At 42.6% G+C, this 21,612-nt stretch overlaps 1 protein-coding gene across 12 annotated transcripts in view; it reads left to right on the top strand.

Annotated features, from left to right (window-relative positions):
• Positions 1 to 21,612, top strand: part of RAPGEF2 (Rap guanine nucleotide exchange factor 2) — a 391,597-nt gene that overhangs the window by 294,263 nt on the left and 75,722 nt on the right. For all 12 annotated transcript variants that reach the window (XM_089670385.1, XM_089670389.1, XM_089670388.1 and 9 more), the window contains one exon: positions 10,987 to 11,118. In XM_089670385.1, coding sequence (XP_089526511.1) covers positions 10,987 to 11,118 — 132 coding nt within the window. The remainder of the gene's footprint in view (positions 1 to 10,986; positions 11,119 to 21,612) is intronic.

Below are 21,612 nucleotides of genomic sequence, written 5' to 3'. Positions count from 1 at the left end.
TGCCAGTGTCAGAGCTGATTCACACATGTGCGGATTGAAGCTCAGGTTTCTTAGCTAATTAACACAGTAATTGTTCAGCGGTTCATGTTCGGTTTACTTCAGGTTCAGGACAGGATTAGCTCAGGATTTTATCCTGTTCACACACATGCGGTTTAGAAACACTTCCCATAGAAGTCAATAGCCTGTAATCCACACCTGAACCTGAAGGCACTGCTCAGAGAAATCATACATGACTCTCCTTTTTTTTTTTTTCTTTTTTTTTTTACTGTGCTGAATCCGCACCGCCAGTGCACCGGACATATGTTAACAGGCACCATAGGAAGCAATGTTATTTCAAATGTCATGCAGATTGGATGTGGTTCAAATAGCATCCAATCCGCATATATGTGAACCGGCACTTAAATGGTTTTTCTCATAACTGTAAACTGATACATCTGCAAGAGAGCTTGTTCTTTTGAAAAAAAAATACTGTCTGGATCACCAGATGAAAATAGAAGAAAGGAAGCCTAAAAAAGAAACCTAATGCAGACATAACCTCTAAGAATTGGAAAGCTGTAATATAATTGTTTGCTTTTGGGTTTAATACTTAGCCCCTGACTCCCCAAACAAGAACACAAAACATATAATGGGTTCTGGCTTCCACCACTCTTGAAGTCTGCGATCATGTTCTCCTTGTGGGATCCTGGTAAAGCAGGATGACGTTCTCACAGGATCATCAGCTTTCCGGGGATCCCCTTGGAAGGCTTGTGATGTCATATTCCGCTAGGCGAGGCAGCCTGAAGTCTGGGTATTTATTTATTTATTAAGCCCATTCATTTTTAGTTGTGTTAGAATGTGGTTGCTAGTTGATATTTTTTACACAATCCTACAGCTTTCTTTGTTATTGGCTTACAGAAGAGTTGAATGAGCTTGGGTTCACACGTATGCTGTGATTTTCAGTCCGAACTTCCAAAGTAGTTCAGCTGCAGTTTACATGCGGTCCAGATACGAATTGACAGGTCAGGTTCTAACACGAATGTCAAGAGCAGGGGGCCACTGGCATCCTTAACAGCTGGTTGTTAAGGAGTGGGCCAGCATGCCAGCTACCGCATCCTTGACAACCAATGACTCATCAGCTGAATGTAAACAAAAGAATTGCCGGCAATAAAAAAAAAGAAAAAAAAATGGTAAAGGAAAAAAAAAAAAAAACTGTCAGCTCCCCCACCAATCGATACCTGGCCCTTCGGGTTTGGTATGAATTTTATGGGGAACCCCACGCCAAATGTAAAAAAAAAACAAGACTGCATGGGGTCCCTCCCCAAATCTATACCAGACCCTTAGGTCTAGCAATGATTTTGAGGGTAACCACACCCCAAAATTTTTTTAATAAATGGCGTGGGGGTTCCCTCAAAAATCCATACCAGACCCTTATCTGAGCATGCAGCCTTGCAGACCAGGAAAGGAGGAGAACAAGGGAGCAATCCAACCCCCACCCATTGTCCCCTGAAGTAAATCCAATGTTAAATCATAAGCACTGCCGACCCCCCAAAAAAGAGCTCTGCACCTGATGTTGGCTCCCATTGTCTGATAGCTCCACCGCTAAATCGACCAGGGTGTGCTGGGTTGATGATGTCACAAAGGATGGGAGGGGGGGTCACCCAGTGATGTCACCAAGTAGCCCTGCCTCTTAGTTTATTCAGAGGCAGGAGACAGAGCCAGCGTTGGATGCAGAGCTCCTTTTTTTTTTTTCTGGCAGCGTTCATTATGACTGACCCTGGATTTACTTTGGGGAACATTGTGTTTTTTTTTTTAACCACATCCCGACCACCCTATAGCAGATATACTGCAACAGGGAGGCAGGAGTGCGCACAATCATAAATATACACGTGATTTTGTGTTTCCGGGTAGGGGGCATGCGCTAGCGCCCTACCCGCTCTGCCATTCGCAGCTGTCAATCACCGGTGGGTGATTACCGAGGATCTCCGATGGGGAGAAGGGCTGCTTTGTTTACAAATAGTCCTCCTCCCTGTCGGCTCAGGCACACTGCTCTGGATGGTTGTGTTGTGCAGTGAAGCACCAACACACTGTCCCCCAGTAAAACACTCCCAGCACACAGTTATGGATTTTGCGGAAGCCCCCATGCCATTTTTAGAGTTCTGGCATGGATCAAGTTTTATTGCCGGCAATTCTTTTGTTTGCATTCAGCTGTCAGTGGGGAAGTCATCGATTTTTAAGGACGTGGCCGCCAGCTATAGCACAGGGGAGGAGCCAGAGGAGGAAAATAAAAAAACTGCCTAAAATCTAGTTCACAATGGATGACATGTACGATTTAGAAGTGTTCCCATACAAGTTAAAGAGCCTGTTATTCGCACCGGACCTGCACCACAAGGCTCAGAAACTGGACAGGACTCTTTTTCAATGCACACTCTGGATGCTTGCATATATCTGAACAGCCAGAATAGAACGGTAATGGAAAATGTGTGCCGCTCAGGCTACAAGGGAAAGCAATCCTGTGTCTACCGCTATAAGTGCAGGCTAGGGAAGGCGCTCGTCTCAGCTACAAGCAGCTGTTAAGCAGCGGATGGATCCCATGAAGTCGCACACCTATGCAGACCAGCTGGTATTAGCATGAATGACAGTCTTAGCCTGGGCTTCCACCAGCCCATGCCCCAACGCGTTTCACTTCTCCCCTCAGGGCTTAATCATGGGGATCGTTTTAGACCTTTCATTGTAAAACCAAAAACCTCACACAGTGGCAAAACTGAACTCTGCAATAAGACGCAGGTTGGTCTTACAGCATCAGCCAAGTTTGTCACAGGCAGATATTGTAAGGAGAAATCTGGTTCATAAGTGGTCTGCATGGAATACTTGTACCTAAAAAGCCATACTTTTGATGTGGAAACAAGGCCAAGTGACTCCGCAATGCATACAAAATGCAGCAGATGCTTTGAACTGATGAGTCAAAATCTTAAATATGTGATTAAGTGCCAGTTCACACTGATGCTTGCAGGATTTGCAGCGATAACTGTACTTTTCCTGCAGCGCATCACAATTGCACACATGTGAACCACTGTGGGTGTCTGTGTTAAGTTAACGACACCCCACAAATGGTTCGCAAAACTCAGTGCGTTTGGCTGAATCAGAATCGCACTGATTCCGGTGCGCTAAAAAAAAAGGTGCCTGCACCTTTCGTGCGGGCTTGGTGCGATTTGTGTTGGGATTGGAGCCATACAAAATGAATGGCTCAAATGGCACTGCAAAGATTTGCATGTGATTTGAACAGGAATGCGGAGCAATACCTGATTGAATCACATGCGGTTTCTCATACCGCAATGGTGTGAAACGACACTGAGAAAGCAGTTTGCCTGGAAAGCTGTAGAGTGTCTGCAGAAGAGAATGAAGCATGGTGCAGGTTTGAGGTTGCTTTTCTATGCATGAATTGAGTATTACCACTTGCCCTCCAGAGGATTTACCCCCCCCCCCCCCGACCAGGCCATTTTTTGAGATACATTGTTGCGTTATTTTAACTGACAATTGCGCGGTCATGCAATGCTGCGCCCCAATTAAATTTATTTCCTTATCTTCTCTCAAATAGAGCTTTCTTTTGATGGTATTTGATCGCATTTTTTCTTTTTTTGAGCTATAAACAAAAAAGGACAATTTTGAAAAAATATATATATTTTTTACTTTTTGTTATAAAACATATCCAGTAACAAAAATGTAAAAAAATCTAATTTTGTCATAAATTTAGGCCAAAATGTATTCTGCTACGTCATTGCTAAAAAAAAAAATCACAATATGTGTAAATTAATTGGTTTACGTAAAAAGTATAGCGTCTACAAATGGCAGTATATATACTGGATTTTTTTTTTTGTTTATACTAGTAATGGCGGCAATCAGTGATTTATAGTGGTACTGCGGCGGGCATTCTGACACTGAGGGGGAACTAATTGTCACTGACATCCCAATGACACTAATACAGTGATCAATGCTAATAAAAAGCACTGACACTGTACTAATGGCACTGTGCTGTGTGTGTGTTTTACTAGGGAAATATGCTACTGTGTATTTCTCTGCTGTGCAGAAAAGTACACAGCAGCATGTTATTGCTGGCAGGAGAGAGACCTGTGTTGTTTACACACAGGTCTCTCCCCTGTCACTGTTCCTTGGCAATCGCTGGTTGCCGGCTGGTTTTATTTTGCTGAGAAATCACTTTGAAAAAGCACCCCTAACATTTCTGGCCATGACTATCTTGAATAATGGCAGATGTTTCATTCACTTCCTGGAATCCATCTGCCCTTTGCTCAAGCATGTAGGCAGGAGAGTATGCTTAGCTGAGAACCTCCCCCTATAAACTCCTGGAATGATGGAAATCAGGATGTATCTGAAGAAATGTGGGAAAAAAAGTTTAAAATAAGCAAATATAATATACTTTCCTATATTACTAATATAAATATAATATACTTTCCTATATTACTAATATAAATATAATATACTTTCCTATATTACTAATATAAATATAATATACTTTCCTATATTTCTAATATAAATATAATATACTTTCCTATATTACTAATATAAATATATACTTTCCTATATTACTAATATAAATATATACTTTCCTATATTACTAATATAAATATAATATACTTTCCTATATTACTAATATAAATATAATATACTTTCCTATATTACTAATATAAATATAATATACTTTCCTATATTACTAATATAAATATAATATACTTTCCTATATTACTAATATAAATATAATATACTTTCCTATATTACTAATATAAATATAATATACTTTCCTATATTACTAATATAAATATAATATACTTTCCTATATTACTAATATAAATATAATATACTTTCCTATATTACTAATGCTAGCAGCATAAGGATTAAAAATAGTCAGTGCTGATTAAGAGAGTGAAGTTCCACTTTAAGCTCTGGAAGAGTTTGTCCCTTCATGACTAGGCCATTTTTGCTATTTAGCACTGCACTACTTTATCTGGCAATTGCGTTGTCATGCAACGCTGTACTCAAATTAAATTTATATACATGTTTTCACACAAATAAAGCTTTCATTTGGCGGTATTTGATCACTACTGGGCTTTGTTTTTGTATGCTATATAAACAAAAAAAAAAAAAACAGACAGAAAAGTGTGAAACAAATATTTTTTACTTTCTGCTATAAAGCATATCCAATAAAAAACAAAATTAAAAAAATCTAATGTCTTCATAAATTTAGCCCAAAATGTATTCTGCTACATATCTTTGGTGAAAAAAAAAATCCCAATAAGGGTATATTAATTGTTTTACGTAAAAGTTATGGTGTATATATACTGGAATGTAGACAGCTATAGAGTCTGTAATAGCGGTGATCAGTGACTTATAGTGGGATCTGCAGAATTGAAAACATGGTCATATTTAGTCTAGTCCTGTTCCTATTTTGGCACTGACTGGCATTTTCATGATGGGTCCTTTTTATTTATTTATTTATTTATTTATTTTTTAACAAAAATTTAATGATGTAATGTACATATTTTGTACACACCAAACGAAATGGCCCTTTCACATGAGATTTATGGGTGATTTCCACAAAGCAGTAGTTTTTGTTAAATCGGCCAACATTAAACCACAACTCAGCTGCTGGATGGCTGAGACAGGCAAGAAATCTGGAGAACAAATGAGGGCCATTGTTTGTTATGGAGACTTTTTGTCAATATTTGCTGCATGGTAAACTTGTTTTCTTTCAACCTGTTTGCAGCTAAAGGGTTCTGATTCTCAATCCCTCTTTGTGCCATTAACCTTTTCACCTTTGGCCAGGCTGGGAGGACAGCAGCTTGTTACCGTGTACAAGATAATGCTAGCTATATTTTTCAATTTTTTTTACAATGTATTTATTTTTTTTACTGAAAATTTGGAAAACAGTCTTGGCATGTTCTGAGTGAATAAAACAAAAATGAGTACTTTTCCATAAGTAACTGGTGAGGATAAAAACATTATGTGAATGTAGCTCAGCAGAGATGCATAAAAGTTGAGTTTTGGGCTAAGGCTTTTGGTTTAATAATTATTTTATCCCTTTCTTTAGAGAGGTAATGGAGTTGCTCAGGACAGGTGATATGCTTTAATGGAATGTTTCATTATTCTGATGCTCTTTAAAGTGGAGTTCTTGCAATTAAAACTGGTCATACATGTTATTCCTTTTTGACGGTGAGATCTGCCCGCTGTAGTATTGTGCATTGTCACTCCCTTCATTTTGCGGCAATCCAGCTATATATCTGTCATGTGATAGTAATGAAATACACATTTAGGGGAATACCGTAAGTGTCCATTTACTCTGTCACATGAAAGTCGCACTGGAAATCACACAACAATGGGTTTGCAGCAGTGTGAACAGAGACTAATAGAATTTATTTAATTTGACCATATTCCTTTGTTTTGTTTACTAGGATGTAAAGCAGAGGTATAGGCAACATTGTCAGGCAAAGCCGTGTGTTTGTGACATTTCCATAAAGTTGTAATTCTTCTGAATAGTTGCTTCTGAGCTCACACCATCATCCATGGTAGGGCAAAGCCACTGGTGTTTAGGAGCCCATAGACAGAGTAAAGAGGCTATGGTGAAAGTAATGATTACAGTAGTCCAATGTAAATGTACAAACATGCCCATTTGTCACTATTATAACATTTTTTTCCCCTGATGATGCCAAAGCAGGTGGTGAAACATGCTAGAAACACTTTACACTGTGTATATATTTTAGGGAAGGGAGGGGATTACTTTGGCAGTATGGAAATATGAGTAATGGAAGTATAGTTGGGTAATAGGTAGGGACCTGTAAGGTAAAAATAGAGTAAATTCGGCTAAAGGAGGCACAGGTAATAAGATTTAATAAATATACTGTATATTTATAGCCCCCTTCCGAGGGAAGTGTTATTTTAGATAGTACTTGTTATCCTATGGTGTGCAGTCTCAGTTATCTACTGAGATAATTTTCACATGGCGTTGGATGAAGAAATGAGATTAAAATGAATAAAAGGAGAAAACTGTTTTAATTTTTAAAAATAATTTTTCAAATCTGTGAGAAGTGCATCTATTTCTGCAGATTTTGATGAATTACCTTTCCGATGGAAGATTAATTCATATAATATGTATACGTTTTATTTTAAGATGAACAGCCTCACATTTTACACACAGGTAGTGAGCAACTAAAATAGAATAGCAATTCTAAATAGTAATATGTTGCAAACACTAGTTATTTTGGAGAATTTTAGTAAAGTAAACGAATCGGGTAAATATAAATACATATGCATCACATAGGCATAACCTCTATTGTCATTATGTATGTTTGCTCTTACACCCCTGGGAATATCTTTAAATGTTCTGTGAGTTAGAAACCTTGTCAGTTTTTATGGGTGTGGTGGATGTTTTGATGATGATATAAGGTGCACATTAAAGCGGAGCTTCACTCTTTCAATCAACATGGACTGTTTTTTAATCCTTATGCTACTAGCATTAGTAAATGGATAGGAAAGTATATCATATTACTTGTTTTAAAATTGTTTTTACATTTCTTCAGTTGCTTCCTGGTTTCCATGCCTAGGCAAATGATTGCATGCATCCCAGTAGTCTTCAAGAGGGGAGGGAGGGTTCTCAGCTCAGGCGATACCTGAGCTAAGAGCAGATGGATTCCAGGAAGTAAATGCTATATGAATCATCTGCCCTTACTCAAGGTGGCCACTGCCATTTTTTTTAAATTTATTTCTCAGCAAAATAAAGCATGGAGACATGGATGAATGGGTGAGTTTGCAGTGAATATTAATAATGAATGAAATAGGATTTTAGGTTTATGGTGCTCAGATGCTGTGCAGTTCCACTTTAACTTCAGAATCCGATAATAAGCATTTAATATCTGAAGGTATCTCAACGGAAATCTATCATAAGATATAATACCTCTGTAAAGCCAGCCATAGATGGTTTGAATCTTGGCCAGTTCAGCAGTTACTTGCTGAGATTTGAATAATCTATGGGCAGGCTGATTGTACTCAAGTCGATCTATTGATCACCTTGGGCACAAGCAGCATGTTTGATTTTTATATGCAATTATTGCCAGTGGCCGCTAATAATAATCACTGTGTTCGCCCGGCAGGGACAGCTCCCCACGACCCCTGGCAGGAGAACACAATAGCTTCATGGGAGGCTAATTGTGTTGATGGGGGAATCGAGTGATTTTCTTTCCTGCAACCCGTGGTTGCTGGAAGGAAGATCGCATCATCTATAGCCGCCATGGAATTTGATTTAGCCACTTATCAGCATGTTCTTAACTATCAGTTCTGGGGCAGAAATTACCACTTTATGCTAGCCAATGATCCTAAAACAGCTGTCACAAAGAAAAAGGAATCTGTGCATTGGATTTAGGTGATCATAATTTATACATCATTAGGTTTTGTTCTGGGATACCACAATGACTGGATATGCATTTAAATGTCTTTGGCCTCATGATTTCTGCTGAAGGAGAAATAATCAAAATGTTTAATCTCTGATCTTCCAGCTCAGCTGAGATCACCTGTCTGATTGCCTAGGCATTTGTTCACATGACCAGAAACTATGGGAACCTGGAGTGGCATTTTTCCAAGACAGGTATTTCAAGACTCCTTTTAGCATAATTGACACCATTGCAGTGGAGAGGACAGCATGCTGTTCTTTCACTTTAGGTTGGCTTTGAGGATTAAGAGGTAAGGGTTTAGCTGCAAGGAATCTTCAGCTCAGTACTACACAAGCTCATAATCATACCAAAAGAAATGAATGCACACAAACCTGGGTCATTATTTCATATGGTTTCTTCTTGACTGTAGTACGGTACACTGTTTAAAGTGTAAATATACTGTTCTAATCCATACATTTTATTGTATGCAATATTATAATATATGCATAGATTACAGTGAAAATATGTGCACTCTGAACATGTAAGGTCACGAATGTGTAATGAGGAACATAGTTCTGAAGTGTGGAGGTGGGGTGTTAGTTTCTGAAATGGTCAGCGTATTCATTTCTGAAATGATCAGTGTATTTCAGGAATTATGCAAGCCTTGAGATCTTAGTTCTCACTTTATCTACCAGTGTAGTTTTAGTGGATTACATTATGCCATTTCCAGACCAGTGTTTCTTAACCTATTTTTAGTCAAGGCACCCTTTAAAATTATGGACAGTCTTGAGGCACCCATTCTAAAATGTAAAAAAATATTCTAATAGTTTTATATAACATAGCAACATCCACACATGTAGGAAACCCAGTCTTGTAGGTGATTTGTTCTTCCAAAGCAAATACACTTTTGCACACTGGTACTGACTAGTATCCTAGTGTTTCTCTTCCCCTCATTTTTTCTCCATCACTGAGCTAATGTGACCCCAGCACTAACAGAGAGGGGCAGGAGAGGGTCAAACAAAGATGCTGTGCAGGCAAGCAATGTCTTCCTTATCAACTGATGATGTCATTGGTTATCAGGACTCCCGTGGCTAGAAGGTCGTAATGGTGCACAATGAAAACCTGTGGCTTTGTTTAACTAAAAGGCAGGCTTGTTCCACATGCTGGCTTTTATACAAGTTTTGAGAAATTTTTAGACATTTTGCCAAGGCACCCCTGAAGAAACCTCAAGGTACCCCAGGGTGCCTGGGCACCCTGGTTGAAAAAGGCTGTGCTAGACGGGTACTGTCTTTCTATTTGCTCATGTTTGTACCTAGAAATTTTGTGGTCTCTGTCAGTGCAGCCGTTCCACTTGATGCCAGTGAGTGAAGGTAGGTTGTGTGGTGTGGGGGTGCTGCAGCCTGATGCGAAGAAAAAAGAGGAGAGGTGATTTAGCATGTTGAATACTACCTAATTATAGGCTTCTGGCACATTTATAGAGCTTGTCTTTTTCAGTATCTGTATTATTATAATAACAACCTGCTTATGCCCATGGATAGAGGCAAACTGGTAATTGCCAACAATTAGGTTCTGCATAACTAAACAGTTTTCCTTTTCATTGAGATGTCATCTGTGGTATATGTGTATAGGTTACCTTCATTATTAGTAAGAATAAAAAAATAAATAAAAACAAAAAACACACCAGTGGATATCATTTTCTTTCAATGATGCCTTGCAGTACACTGTATTAATTTATATACTTTATTTCCTGTATATTGGACTATAAACGGGCACATTAGACAAATTCAGATAGTTAATTACATTTATAAATGCATATGCAGTATTTATTTTAGTGAACAAATTACATTAATTTGTGTGTATACTGTATGTACAGTATACTTGTTTTGTATGCTTTGTTTTTTTTCGTTATCTTGTTCATGACCACAGCTGTATATCAGAGATGGACCTGTTGGTATCATGCAGCAACATGATGGTTTCTGTTTGCCATGCTAAGGTTTCTCTTCGTAGGGTCACTGCCTTTATGGAACATGCATACATTTTCTTGAGTTTGATTCAATACCTATAGGTGGTTTACAACCTGATTATTGCTAGCATAAATTTGATTATATTTAGAGAAGAAAATGGAAGATAAAATGCTTAAAGGTTTTAAAAATATAATTCATAATGCGGTTCAAATTTTGAAGACACTGATTTGCTGAACCCATATGGCTATGTAAGGAACAGCGATTAAAGATTGATCATGATTTGTATGTGTCCCATTGGCTTCAAATAATTAACATGCTTGTGTCACATGTTTAATGTAGCATCTAAGTTGTCTTATTACTTCAGGAAATACATATCAATAATCCAGGTAGAGGAAAACACCATCTGTTGATTCATGCATTCCATTGTTTTAGGGGAGCTGTGTCAAAATGTATTACTTTTTGTATAATAGCTAATAGAGACACTGGAATCTTAGTGCTATCTATTATTAGCCTAGAGTGATAAATGCCTCAGAAAATGTATTATTTTTATCATCACATATAGTCAGCCAAGCTTGACTTATTTCTGATGTTTGCCTATTTTTTTCTTGTAGCTACCTGCTGATTTCACCAAACTGCATATCACAGACAGCTTACATCCACAGGTGACCCAGGTATCCTCCAGTCATTCAGGATGTAGCATCACTAGCGATTCTGGGAGCAGCAGCTTGTCTGACATCTACCAGGTAAGATATGATACTGCCTATTCAGTGGTGTACTAATCATTAAAGAATTTGTGATGTGTTTCATTTGGTGTGTGTATGCAAAGCATTACGTGGCCAATAAATGGAATCTGTCAGTACAGCTGTTACCTCACATAGCTGAAGTTGTAATGTGGCATGTGATCCTGCACAAGTCTGTTGTGCCTCATAGCCGTCATGCCTTCTGAAAATGGAACTCAGACCTGAACTACAGAGATACTTCGCCAATGCAGTTACAACACAGACCAAATGCATACAGTACAAATCAGTTGTGTCCCACAACTAGCACAACTTGTAGAATTGGGGCAGTGGCAGAGATAATTGAGAGCCTTTCTTATTGATAACAGCGCTTTCACATATTTCCTTTAAAAGAACGGTAAATCAGCCTGAACTTGAATTATGGTGCACCTGACCTATATAGTGACAACACAGACTATACTCTGACATTTTACAGCGTTGCAGGGCAAAATCTGGACAGCAAATCATTAGTTACTAAGCAGCTGTGGGAATAAATGTGAATCCTCTCCTATTGTTAAAGGCAGATACCGATGTATGAGAAGTAACATTTGGAAGTATTTTTCTTTTTCTTATATTACTTTCACCACTTTTAAGGATGTGCTTAAATGGTTTGATCCAATTCTCAGTTGGCTGGCCTGACACAACACTTGAATGAGGATTAGTCAATTCAGTGCTACTGTGGGTGAAAGGGGTGATATTAAGTACTTCCAGTATTTGAAAGCACTTCTTATGTCAGTTATTTTCCCTCTTACTTTGAAATATCTATGTCACATGGGAAGTTATTGTTTGCAAATGTGCAGATTATGATCATTGGCTACATTACAAGATGCATTGACAGTGTCCAGTACAGTCTTCTCCCTGCACATTTTCCCCAGAAAGACTTCTGTTTATGGCCACCCTTCGTAAAAGCACAGTATTGATTGGCAATCATCATAATGTATAGTGTTTTAAGCTCTATATAATCAGAGAATCTTTTTTTTTTTTCACTGCAAATTCCTTACAGGGACATGAAAGCTTTGTGTGTAAACTCTGTTCTCAAAGACTTAGTCTACCGTATCGCTAAAAGCCAGCACTGTAAGAAGTTACTATATGTAGGAAATTGCGTATTGCTCTTTAAAGGACCTGACTGGTCTAAGCTGTACAAAAGGTGAGCTGTGAATTTCACAGCATACTCTTCTGTGCTTCATATCGTCCACTTTTTTTTCCAGTTTTGTAAAGTTGGAATCATGGGAAGCACTTGGCAGGTGTCTAAAAGAAATGGCTGTGCATTAGCCAAGGTCCATTAGCACTCTTGGCTAGGCAAGTGCTGTCATTATCCCACCATTCATTCAGATTTGAGCAAGCCCATCCTCCTTTGCTCATGTTTTTTTCACATTCTGATTTTTTTTTTAATAGCCTATATGGCTTTAGACCCCCATATGCAAAAAAGAAAAAAAAATAGTTTGTCTTATTCAGGGCAAAATCTATTTCTGACGTAGCAGGTTTTTTTTTTTAAATCATGTGTACATATATATTAATATGATATGGTCTAACTTATTCAGCATTATTGTGCCAAACACAGACTGCATTCTTGTTACAGAGCAGCACCAGACAAATATGCAAACCTCTTGTCACTTCATTAAAAAAAAGACTTAACCCCACCATCTTTTTGTTTTTGTTTTTAAGACCCCAATTCCCCAAAAAAACTTGGGATGCTATGTAAAGTACACAACTGAATCAGAATAGAAAATAGAACAAAATAGAAAATGAACAAATGTTTAACCTGAGAAAATGTACCATTTTAGGGGAAAAAATACAGAAATTTTGAAACTGATAGTAGCAACATGTTTCAAAATAGTTGAAACAGGGCCATGTTTACCACTGTGTAGCATTCCCTCTTCTTGTAACAACACTCTGTAAACATCTAGTAACTGAGGAGACCAGTTGCTGGAGTTTTTGGAGAGGATATTGTTCCATTCTTGTCTGATATAGCATTCTAACTGCTCAACAGTCCTAGGGTCGTATTTGTCATATTTTTAGTTTCAAAATGTGTCAAATATTTTCAGTTAGTCAAAGGTCTAGACTGCAGGCAGGCCAGTTAAACACTCGGACTGTTCTACTATGAAGCCATGCTGTTGTTCTAGATATTGAATGCGGTTTAGCATTGTCCTGAAACATTCAAGGCATTCCCTGAAAGAGAGGTCGTCTGGATAGGAGCTTATGCTGTTCAAAAACCTGAATATATCTTACAGCATTGATGGTGTTTTTCCAGATGTGCACGCTAGTTATTCCATACACACTAATGCATCCCATTCCATCAGCGAAGCAGACTTTTGAACTGAGGTCTGACAAGCCAGAAGGACTCGCTCCTCTTTCGTTTAGAGGACTTGGAGACCATGGTTTGTCAAATTTCGATTGGTCTGTCCACAGAACAGTTTTCCACTTTGCAGCAGACCATTTTAAATGAGCTTTGGCCCAGAGAAGACGGCTACCTTTCTGGATCATGTTCAGATATGACACGTTCTTTGCATTATAGAGCTTACGCTTGCATGTTTGAACGGCACAGTTAACTGTGTTCACATACAGTGCTTTTTGGAAGTATTCCTGAGCCCATGAAGTGATGTCCATCACAGAAGTATGCCAGATTCTCGGAATCTTTTGATATTAAATACTGTAGATGATGATATATTTAAAGTATTGCCACTTTTATGTTGAGGAACATTGTTTTGAAATTGTTTGATAATTTTTAGATTCAGCTTTTCACAAATTGGTGAACCTCTGCTCATCTTTAGGCGGCGCTGACTGTCACCGATAGGCGGCGCTGACTGTCACCGATAGGCGGCGCTGACTGTCACCGATAGGCGGCGCTGACTGTCACCGATAGGCGGCGCTGACTGTCACCGATAGGCGGCGCTGACTGTCACCGATAGGCGGCGCTGACTGTCACCGATAGGCGGCGCTGACTGTCACCGATAGGCGGCGCTGACTGTCACCGATAGGCGGCGCTGACTGGCAGCACTGATGGGTGACATTGAAAGGCAGCTCAGATGGGCACTGATATGTGGCACTGATGGGCAATGGCACGTGTCACTGATGAGCACTGACGGGCACTGACACTGATGAGCACTGACAGGTGGCACTTCTGGGGCCACACTGACCATCAGGGCACATTGATCATCAGTGCCCCGATGATCAGTGTACATGGCCCCTCCACGGAAAGCCGATTACCGGCTCTCCTCTCGAGCTGTCAGCGAGACAGCTCAAGAGGAGAGAAATGCCGATAACCGGCATTTCCGTGTTTACATGTGATCAGCTGTGATTGGATACAGCTGATCACATGACCGAGCCGACATCTTCCGCTCTTTCCGTGATCCGCTCTGTCCGAGGGACACAGCGGACCAGCGATCGCCGCGCTGCGCGCTACCTGAGCCGTGCATGCGCAGTGAGAATTGTAGGACGTCATATGACGTCTTATCAGAACGAGAGAACCACCTTGCGCCCATCATTGTACTATAGGGCGGGCGGAAGGTGGTTAAATGATACATTTTCTCAGTTTAAACATTTGGTATATTTTCTATTATGAATAAAATATGGGTTTATGATATTTGCAAATCATTGCATTCTGTTTTTACACAATGTCCCAACTTTTTTGGAATTGGGGTTGTATTTAGAGTGAGGAAATGTTGGAACCTCTGTGTCCGATTTCAGTGTCAAATTTCCTCTTGCTGCTGTCTTGTTGACATACAAGTCTGGAAGTCTGCTGAGTGGTGGCACAGGCAAAAACGAAAACTTGACAGTTTAAACCCTTCCTCATTCTATTAATAAATCTGCAATAAATGTGTCTTGCAAATTATTTGGTAGTGTAAACAGTTCCTGCATCAGCTTTATATCTCTAAAGCTGTACAGTTTATATTGTGCAACTGAACAATGCGACCTACTGCAGTTCCATTTATATAGCCTACATACAGTACTGTGCAAAAGTGGTGTAAAAACTTCTGTAAATTAACAAGTTTCCACACAGCCTATTGTAATATGATGACGGGTTGGGACTTTAATTGTTTTGGGTGGGCGGAAGTCGGTGGAATTCACCTTGCACTGCAGCGTGTCACAACATCAGGATTGATCGATTTTCAGATATATACCATAGTTTGTGGACTCTATAACTTTCCTACCAACTAAATAATAAACACTGATTTGGGCTATTTTCACCAAAGAAATGTAGCAGAATACATTTTAGAAGATTATTTTTTTGCAAATTGTTAACCAAAATAAAGAAAAACATGGATCTCTTAAAATTTTTTTTTCTTTTCTGTTTTATTTAGCAAAAAACCCAGTGCTGATTAAATACCAACAAAAGAAAACTCTATTTGTGGGGAAAAAAAGACAAAAATGTCATATGGGTACAGTGTTGTATGGCAGCACAATTATATAATATAACATGTTGTGCTATACAGTAATTAATATTGTGCTATATAAAAGCAATATAAATAAAGTGAATTAAATCTGTGATTCAAAATATACACCATATAAATAAAGTGAAAAAATCAAAAACAAAAGTCCACAGTGAATTAATTCTAATATATTAGCATTAAACTAGATTAGTGGAAAAAGAGACAAAAGTCCACTGTGCGTAAACTGGAATACATCGGCATTCAGTGGTGTTCTCTTCATCCACCAACACCAGTGCTACACATCACCGCAGTGCAGATAAGATGCGGGCTTACCAGATTAAAAGACCCCCTTATTCAAAGTGGTAAAACCACTTTAAAAGCCTTTAATAGAACATAAAAATGCACTTAAAAATTAAAGACATGTATATGCAAATCAGTAGTTACCAAGCTGACAAACAATAACAGACTCCGGTTCCTTGTCTGCGATGATGTCATGCGTGTGCTCCACCCAAAGAGTTTCGTCATAAGCAGACGTCTTCCAGGACCGTGCAATTGGCATTCAAAGTGCGACAGCGCTGAAAGCTGAAAATTGGCCTTGATGGGAAGGGGGTAAAATACCTGTTATTGAAGTGGTTAATAACGTGTTTTAAGCGGTTAAGAAGGCTTTCTCAAAGGCTAGAGCTGGTTACTGGCAAAAGGCTTTATATATCCTGATGCCGGTCACCAGCTCTAGCCTTTGAGAAAGCCTTGACTGAACAATGTGTGAGGCTAGCGGTGTGGTCATCACGGTGAGCGGAGTCTGGATGCCATATATTGGAATATGGATGTGAAATGCCTTGTTTTATCTGCTGAAATGTTTTTTTTTTGTTTTGTTTTTTAACCATTTTTAATAAAAATCATGGGAATGATCTGCACTATCAGTGTCTTTTTACTTCCCATGTTATATTTTGCCACTGGGTCTGTAAGGAAAGCGGAAGACTGGAGAGGAGTTTCATTTGTACACATGTAAATAAAGTGCAGTTGGCCTCATTTTATCAGTTTGGGTCCAAGAATTAAGGTGAGCGGATACCCATAATGTGAGGTAAAGAGCAGTCTGGTGCACATGATGTGAGAACATTGATTTATCATATCGTAACAGATTTGTACATATATTTATTCATTTATCTAGATCTCCCTCCTAGATTGTAAGCTCCAAGGAGCAGGACCCTCTAATCCCTCTTGTATTGAACTGTATTGTTACTGTACTGTCTCCCTTCATAATGTAAAGTGCTGAGAAAACTGTTGGCGCTATATATAATAATAATAAGATAGTGTTTATAATGTGTTGATTTAGGGCAGGGGTCCTCAAACTACGGCCCGCGGGCCACATGCGGCCCGCCGAGCACATTCATCCGGCCCGCCAGCAGGGGACACTAAGTACAGGGGCGGGCAGGGGGCTGCTGTCTCTTACCTGGCTCCAGTCCCACGATGATCCAGTCCAGGATGCGCAGCTCCTTCACTCCAGCCGCTTCCTCACTCGATGTCCGCGCTGCCGCTCGGCTCCGCTTCCTCACCGGTGATTGGGCGCCAGTACTGTAGCTCAGGAAAGACACACAGGCGGCTAATCACCGGCGAGGAGGCGGAGCCGAGCGGCCCCGCGAAAATCAAGGGAGGGAGAGGTCGAAGTGAATGAAGGAGGACAGCTGACTGCCCGGTAAGTGTGCCGTGCAGATGGTACTGCTGCAACCAGGTATGCTGGCTGCAGCAGCACCATGCTGGAACAGGGGTCGGCTAGTTAAGTGTCATTTCTGTCAGTGGGAGGAATAGTGCCCCATCATTGGTGTCACTGATAATAATGATGGGGCTATTCCTCCCCCCACGGACACCAACAATGGGGCACTATTCCTCCCCCCACTGACACCAACGATGGGGCACTATTCCTCCCCCCACTGACACCAACGATGGGGCACTATTCCTCCCCCCACTGACACCAACGATGGGGCACTATTCCTCCCCCCACTGACACCAACGATGGGGCACTATTCCTCCCCCCACTGACACCAACGATGGGGCACTATTCCCCACCCCCCCACTGACACCAACGATGGGACACTATTCCCCACCCCCCCCACTGACACCAACGATGGGGCACTATTCCCCACCCCCCACTGACACCAACGATGGGGCACTATTCCCCACCCCCCACTGACACCAACGATGGGGCACTATTCCCCACCCCCCACTGACACCAACGATGGGGCACTATTCCCCACCCCCCCACTGACACCAACGATGGGGCACTATTCCCCACCCCCCCACTGACACCAACGATGGGGCACTATTCCCCACCCCCCCACTGACACCAACGATGGGGCACTATTCCCCACCCCCCCACTGACACCAACGATGGGGCACTATTCCCCACCCCCCCACTGACACCAACGATGGGGCACTATTCCCCACCCCCCCACTGACACCAACGATGGGGCACTATTCCCCACCCCCCCACTGACACCAACGATGGGGCACTATTCCCCACCCCCCCCACTGACACCAACGATGGGGCACTATTTCCCACCCCCCCCACTGACACCAACGATGGGGCACTATTCCCCACCCCCCCCACTGACACCAACGATGGGGCACTATTCCCCACCCCCCCACTGACACCAACGATGGGGCACTATTCCCCACCCCCCCACTGACACCAACGATGGGGCACTATTCCCCACCCCCCCACTGACACCAACGATGGGGCACTATTCCCCACCCCCCCACTGACACCAACGATGGGGCACTATTCCCCACCCCCCCACTGACACCAACGATGGGGCACTATTCCCCACCCCCCCACTGACACCAACGATGGGGCACTATTCCCCACCCCCCCACTGACACCAACGATGGGGCACTATTCCCCACCCCCCCACTGACACCAACGATGGGGCACTATTCCCCACCCCCCCACTGACACCAACGATGGGGCACTATTCCCCACCCCCCCACTGACACCAACGATGGGGCACTATTCCCCACCCCCCCACTGACACCAACGATGGGGCACTATTCCCCACCCCCCCACTGACACCAACGATGGGGCACTATTCCCCACCCCCCCACTGACACCAACGATGGGGCACTATTCCCCACCCCCCCACTGACACCAACGATGGGGCACTATTCCCCACCCCCCCACTGACACCAACGATGGGGCACTATTCCCCACCCCCCCACTGACACCAACGATGGGGCACTATTCCCCACCCCCCCACTGACACCAACGATGGGGCACTATTCCCCACCCCCCCACTGACACCAACGATGGGGCACTATTCCCCACCCCCCCACTGACACCAACGATGGGGCACTATTCCTCCCCCCACTGACACCAACGATGGGGCACTATTCCTCCCCCCACTGACACCAACGATGGGGCACTATTCCTCCCCCCACTGACACCAACGATGGGGCACTATTCCTCCCCCCACTGACACCAACGATGGGGCACTATTCCTCCCCCCACTGACACCAACGATGGGGCACTATTCCTCCCCCCACTGACACCAACGATGGGGCACTATTCCTCCCCCCACTGACACCAACGATGGGGCACTATTCCTCCCCCCACTGACACCAACGATGGGGCACTATTCCTCCCCCCACTGACACCAACGATGGGGCACTATTCCTCCCCCCACTGACACCAACGATGGGGCACTATTCCTCCCCCCACTGACACCAACGATGGGGCACTATTCCTCCCCCCACTGACACCAACGATGGGGCACTATTCCTCCCCCCACTGACACCAACGATGGGGCACTATTCCTCCCCCCACTGACACCAACGATGGGGCACTATTCCTCCCCCCACTGACACCAACGATGGGGCACTATTCCTCCCCCCACTGACACCAACGATGGGGCACTATTCCTCCCCCCACTGACACCAACGATGGGGCACTATTCCTCCCCCCACTGACACCAACGATGGGGCACTATTCCTCCCCCCACTGACACCAACGATGGGGCACTATTCCTCCCCCCACTGACACCAACGATGGGGCACTATTCCTCCCCCCACTGACACCAACGATGGGGCACTATTCCTCCCCCCACTGACACCAACGATGGGGCACTATTCCTCCCCCCACTGACACCAACGATGGGGCACTATTCCTCCCCCCACTGACACCAACGATGGGGCACTATTCCTCCCCCCACTGACACCAACGATGGGGCACTATTCCTCCCCCCACTGACACCAACGATGGGGCACTATTCCTCCCCCCACTGACACCAACGATGGGGCACTATTCCTCCCCCCACTGACACCAACGATGGGGCACTATTCCTCCCCCCACTGACACCAACGATGGGGCACTATTCCTCCCCCCACTGACACCAACGATGGGGCACTATTCCTCCCCCCACTGACACCAACGATGGGGCACTATTCCTCCCCCCACTGACACCAACGATGGGGCACTATTCCTCCCCCCACTGACACCAACGATGGGGCACTATTCCTCCCCCCACTGACACCAACGATGGGGCACTATTCCTCCCCCCACTGACACCAACGATGGGGCACTATTCCTCCCCCCACTGACACCAACGATGGGGCACTATTCCTCCCCCCACTGACACCAACGATGGGGCACTATTCCTCCCCCCACTGACACCAACGATGGGGCACTATTCCTCCCCCCACTGACACCAACGATGGGGCACTATTCCTCCCCCCACTGACACCAACGATGGGGCACTATTCCTCCCCCCACTGACACCAACGATGGGGCACTATTCCTCCCCCCACTGACACCAACGATGGGGCACTATTCCTCCCCCCACTGACACCAACGATGGGACACTAATCCTCCCACTGACACCAGTGATGGGAAACTAATCTTCCCACTGACACCAGTGATGGGAAACTAATCTTCCCACTGACACCAATGATGGGACACTATTTGGCTCCATAAGACACACTTGGGGGGAAATGTCTGTGCGTCTTATAGAGCGGCCGGCCCAGTATTCCCACTGCCGTTGTATGTCCGCAGTCTCTGAACAAATGCGGACACAGTACAGGAGATGACCATAGTTTTTTTTTTAAAAAACTATAGTCCGGCCCTCCAACGGTCTGAGGGACAGTGAACTGGCCCCCTGTTTAAAAAGTTTGAGGACCCCTGATTTAGGGTCTTTGCACTGATAGCACTTCACTGTTTGTAATATTTTTTCTGTTATGTGATGAGTGCACATTTGTAGTTGTAGCTTTCTGATTTTTTTATCTTTATTTTTTTAATATATATTTTTGAATAGCACGTGGTATTTTTATTATTTATAAGTGTAAGAATTGACGAAGGTTTGAAGCCAAAGGGTAGTCACCCCAAATAATGATTTGATTTAGATTTTCCTTCTGTTCATTCACTTTGCATTTTGTTAATAATAAACTAATAAAATATATATTTTTGAAAGCACACATACAGTGGGGAAAATAATTATTTGATCCCCTGCAGATTTTGTAAGTTTGCCCACTTACAAAGAAATAATGTGAATAATTTTATCATAAGTGTATTTTAAATGGTAGAGACAGAATATCAACCAAAAATCCAGAAAAAACACGATACAAATGTTATAGTTGCAGTTCGGTGAGTAAAATAAGTATTTTATCCCCTACCAACCAACAATAATTCTGGCTCCCACAGACTGGCTATGTGCTCATGTGGTACACAGATTAGTCCTGTCACTTTAAGAAGGTGCACCTAATGAGTCAAAGCTGTCAAAGGATGTTAGGAACAAGATTGTAGACCTGCACAAGGCTGGAACTGGCTACAAGATCTTCAGTAAAAAGCTTGGTGAGAAGAAGACTACTGTTGGAGCGATTATTCGCAAATAGAAGAAATAACTATCAGTCGCCATTGGTCTGGAGCTCCATACAAGATTTCACCTCATGGGGTGAGGGTGATCATGAGAAAAGTGAGGGATCAGCCCAGAACTACAAGGGAGGAGCTTGTGAATGATCTCAAGGCAGTTGTGACCACCAAACAAACCATTGGTAACCCAATAACCTGCCATGGATTGAAATCCTGCAGCGCCCACAAGGTCCCCCT

Source organism: Staurois parvus, unplaced genomic scaffold (assembly GCF_062004578.1).
Source record: "Staurois parvus isolate SC_StPar_1 unplaced genomic scaffold, SC_StPar_1.0 ptg000090l, whole genome shotgun sequence".
Lineage (NCBI taxonomy): Eukaryota > Metazoa > Chordata > Amphibia > Anura > Ranidae > Staurois > Staurois parvus.
This window is presented reverse-complemented; position numbering and strand designations above follow the sequence as displayed.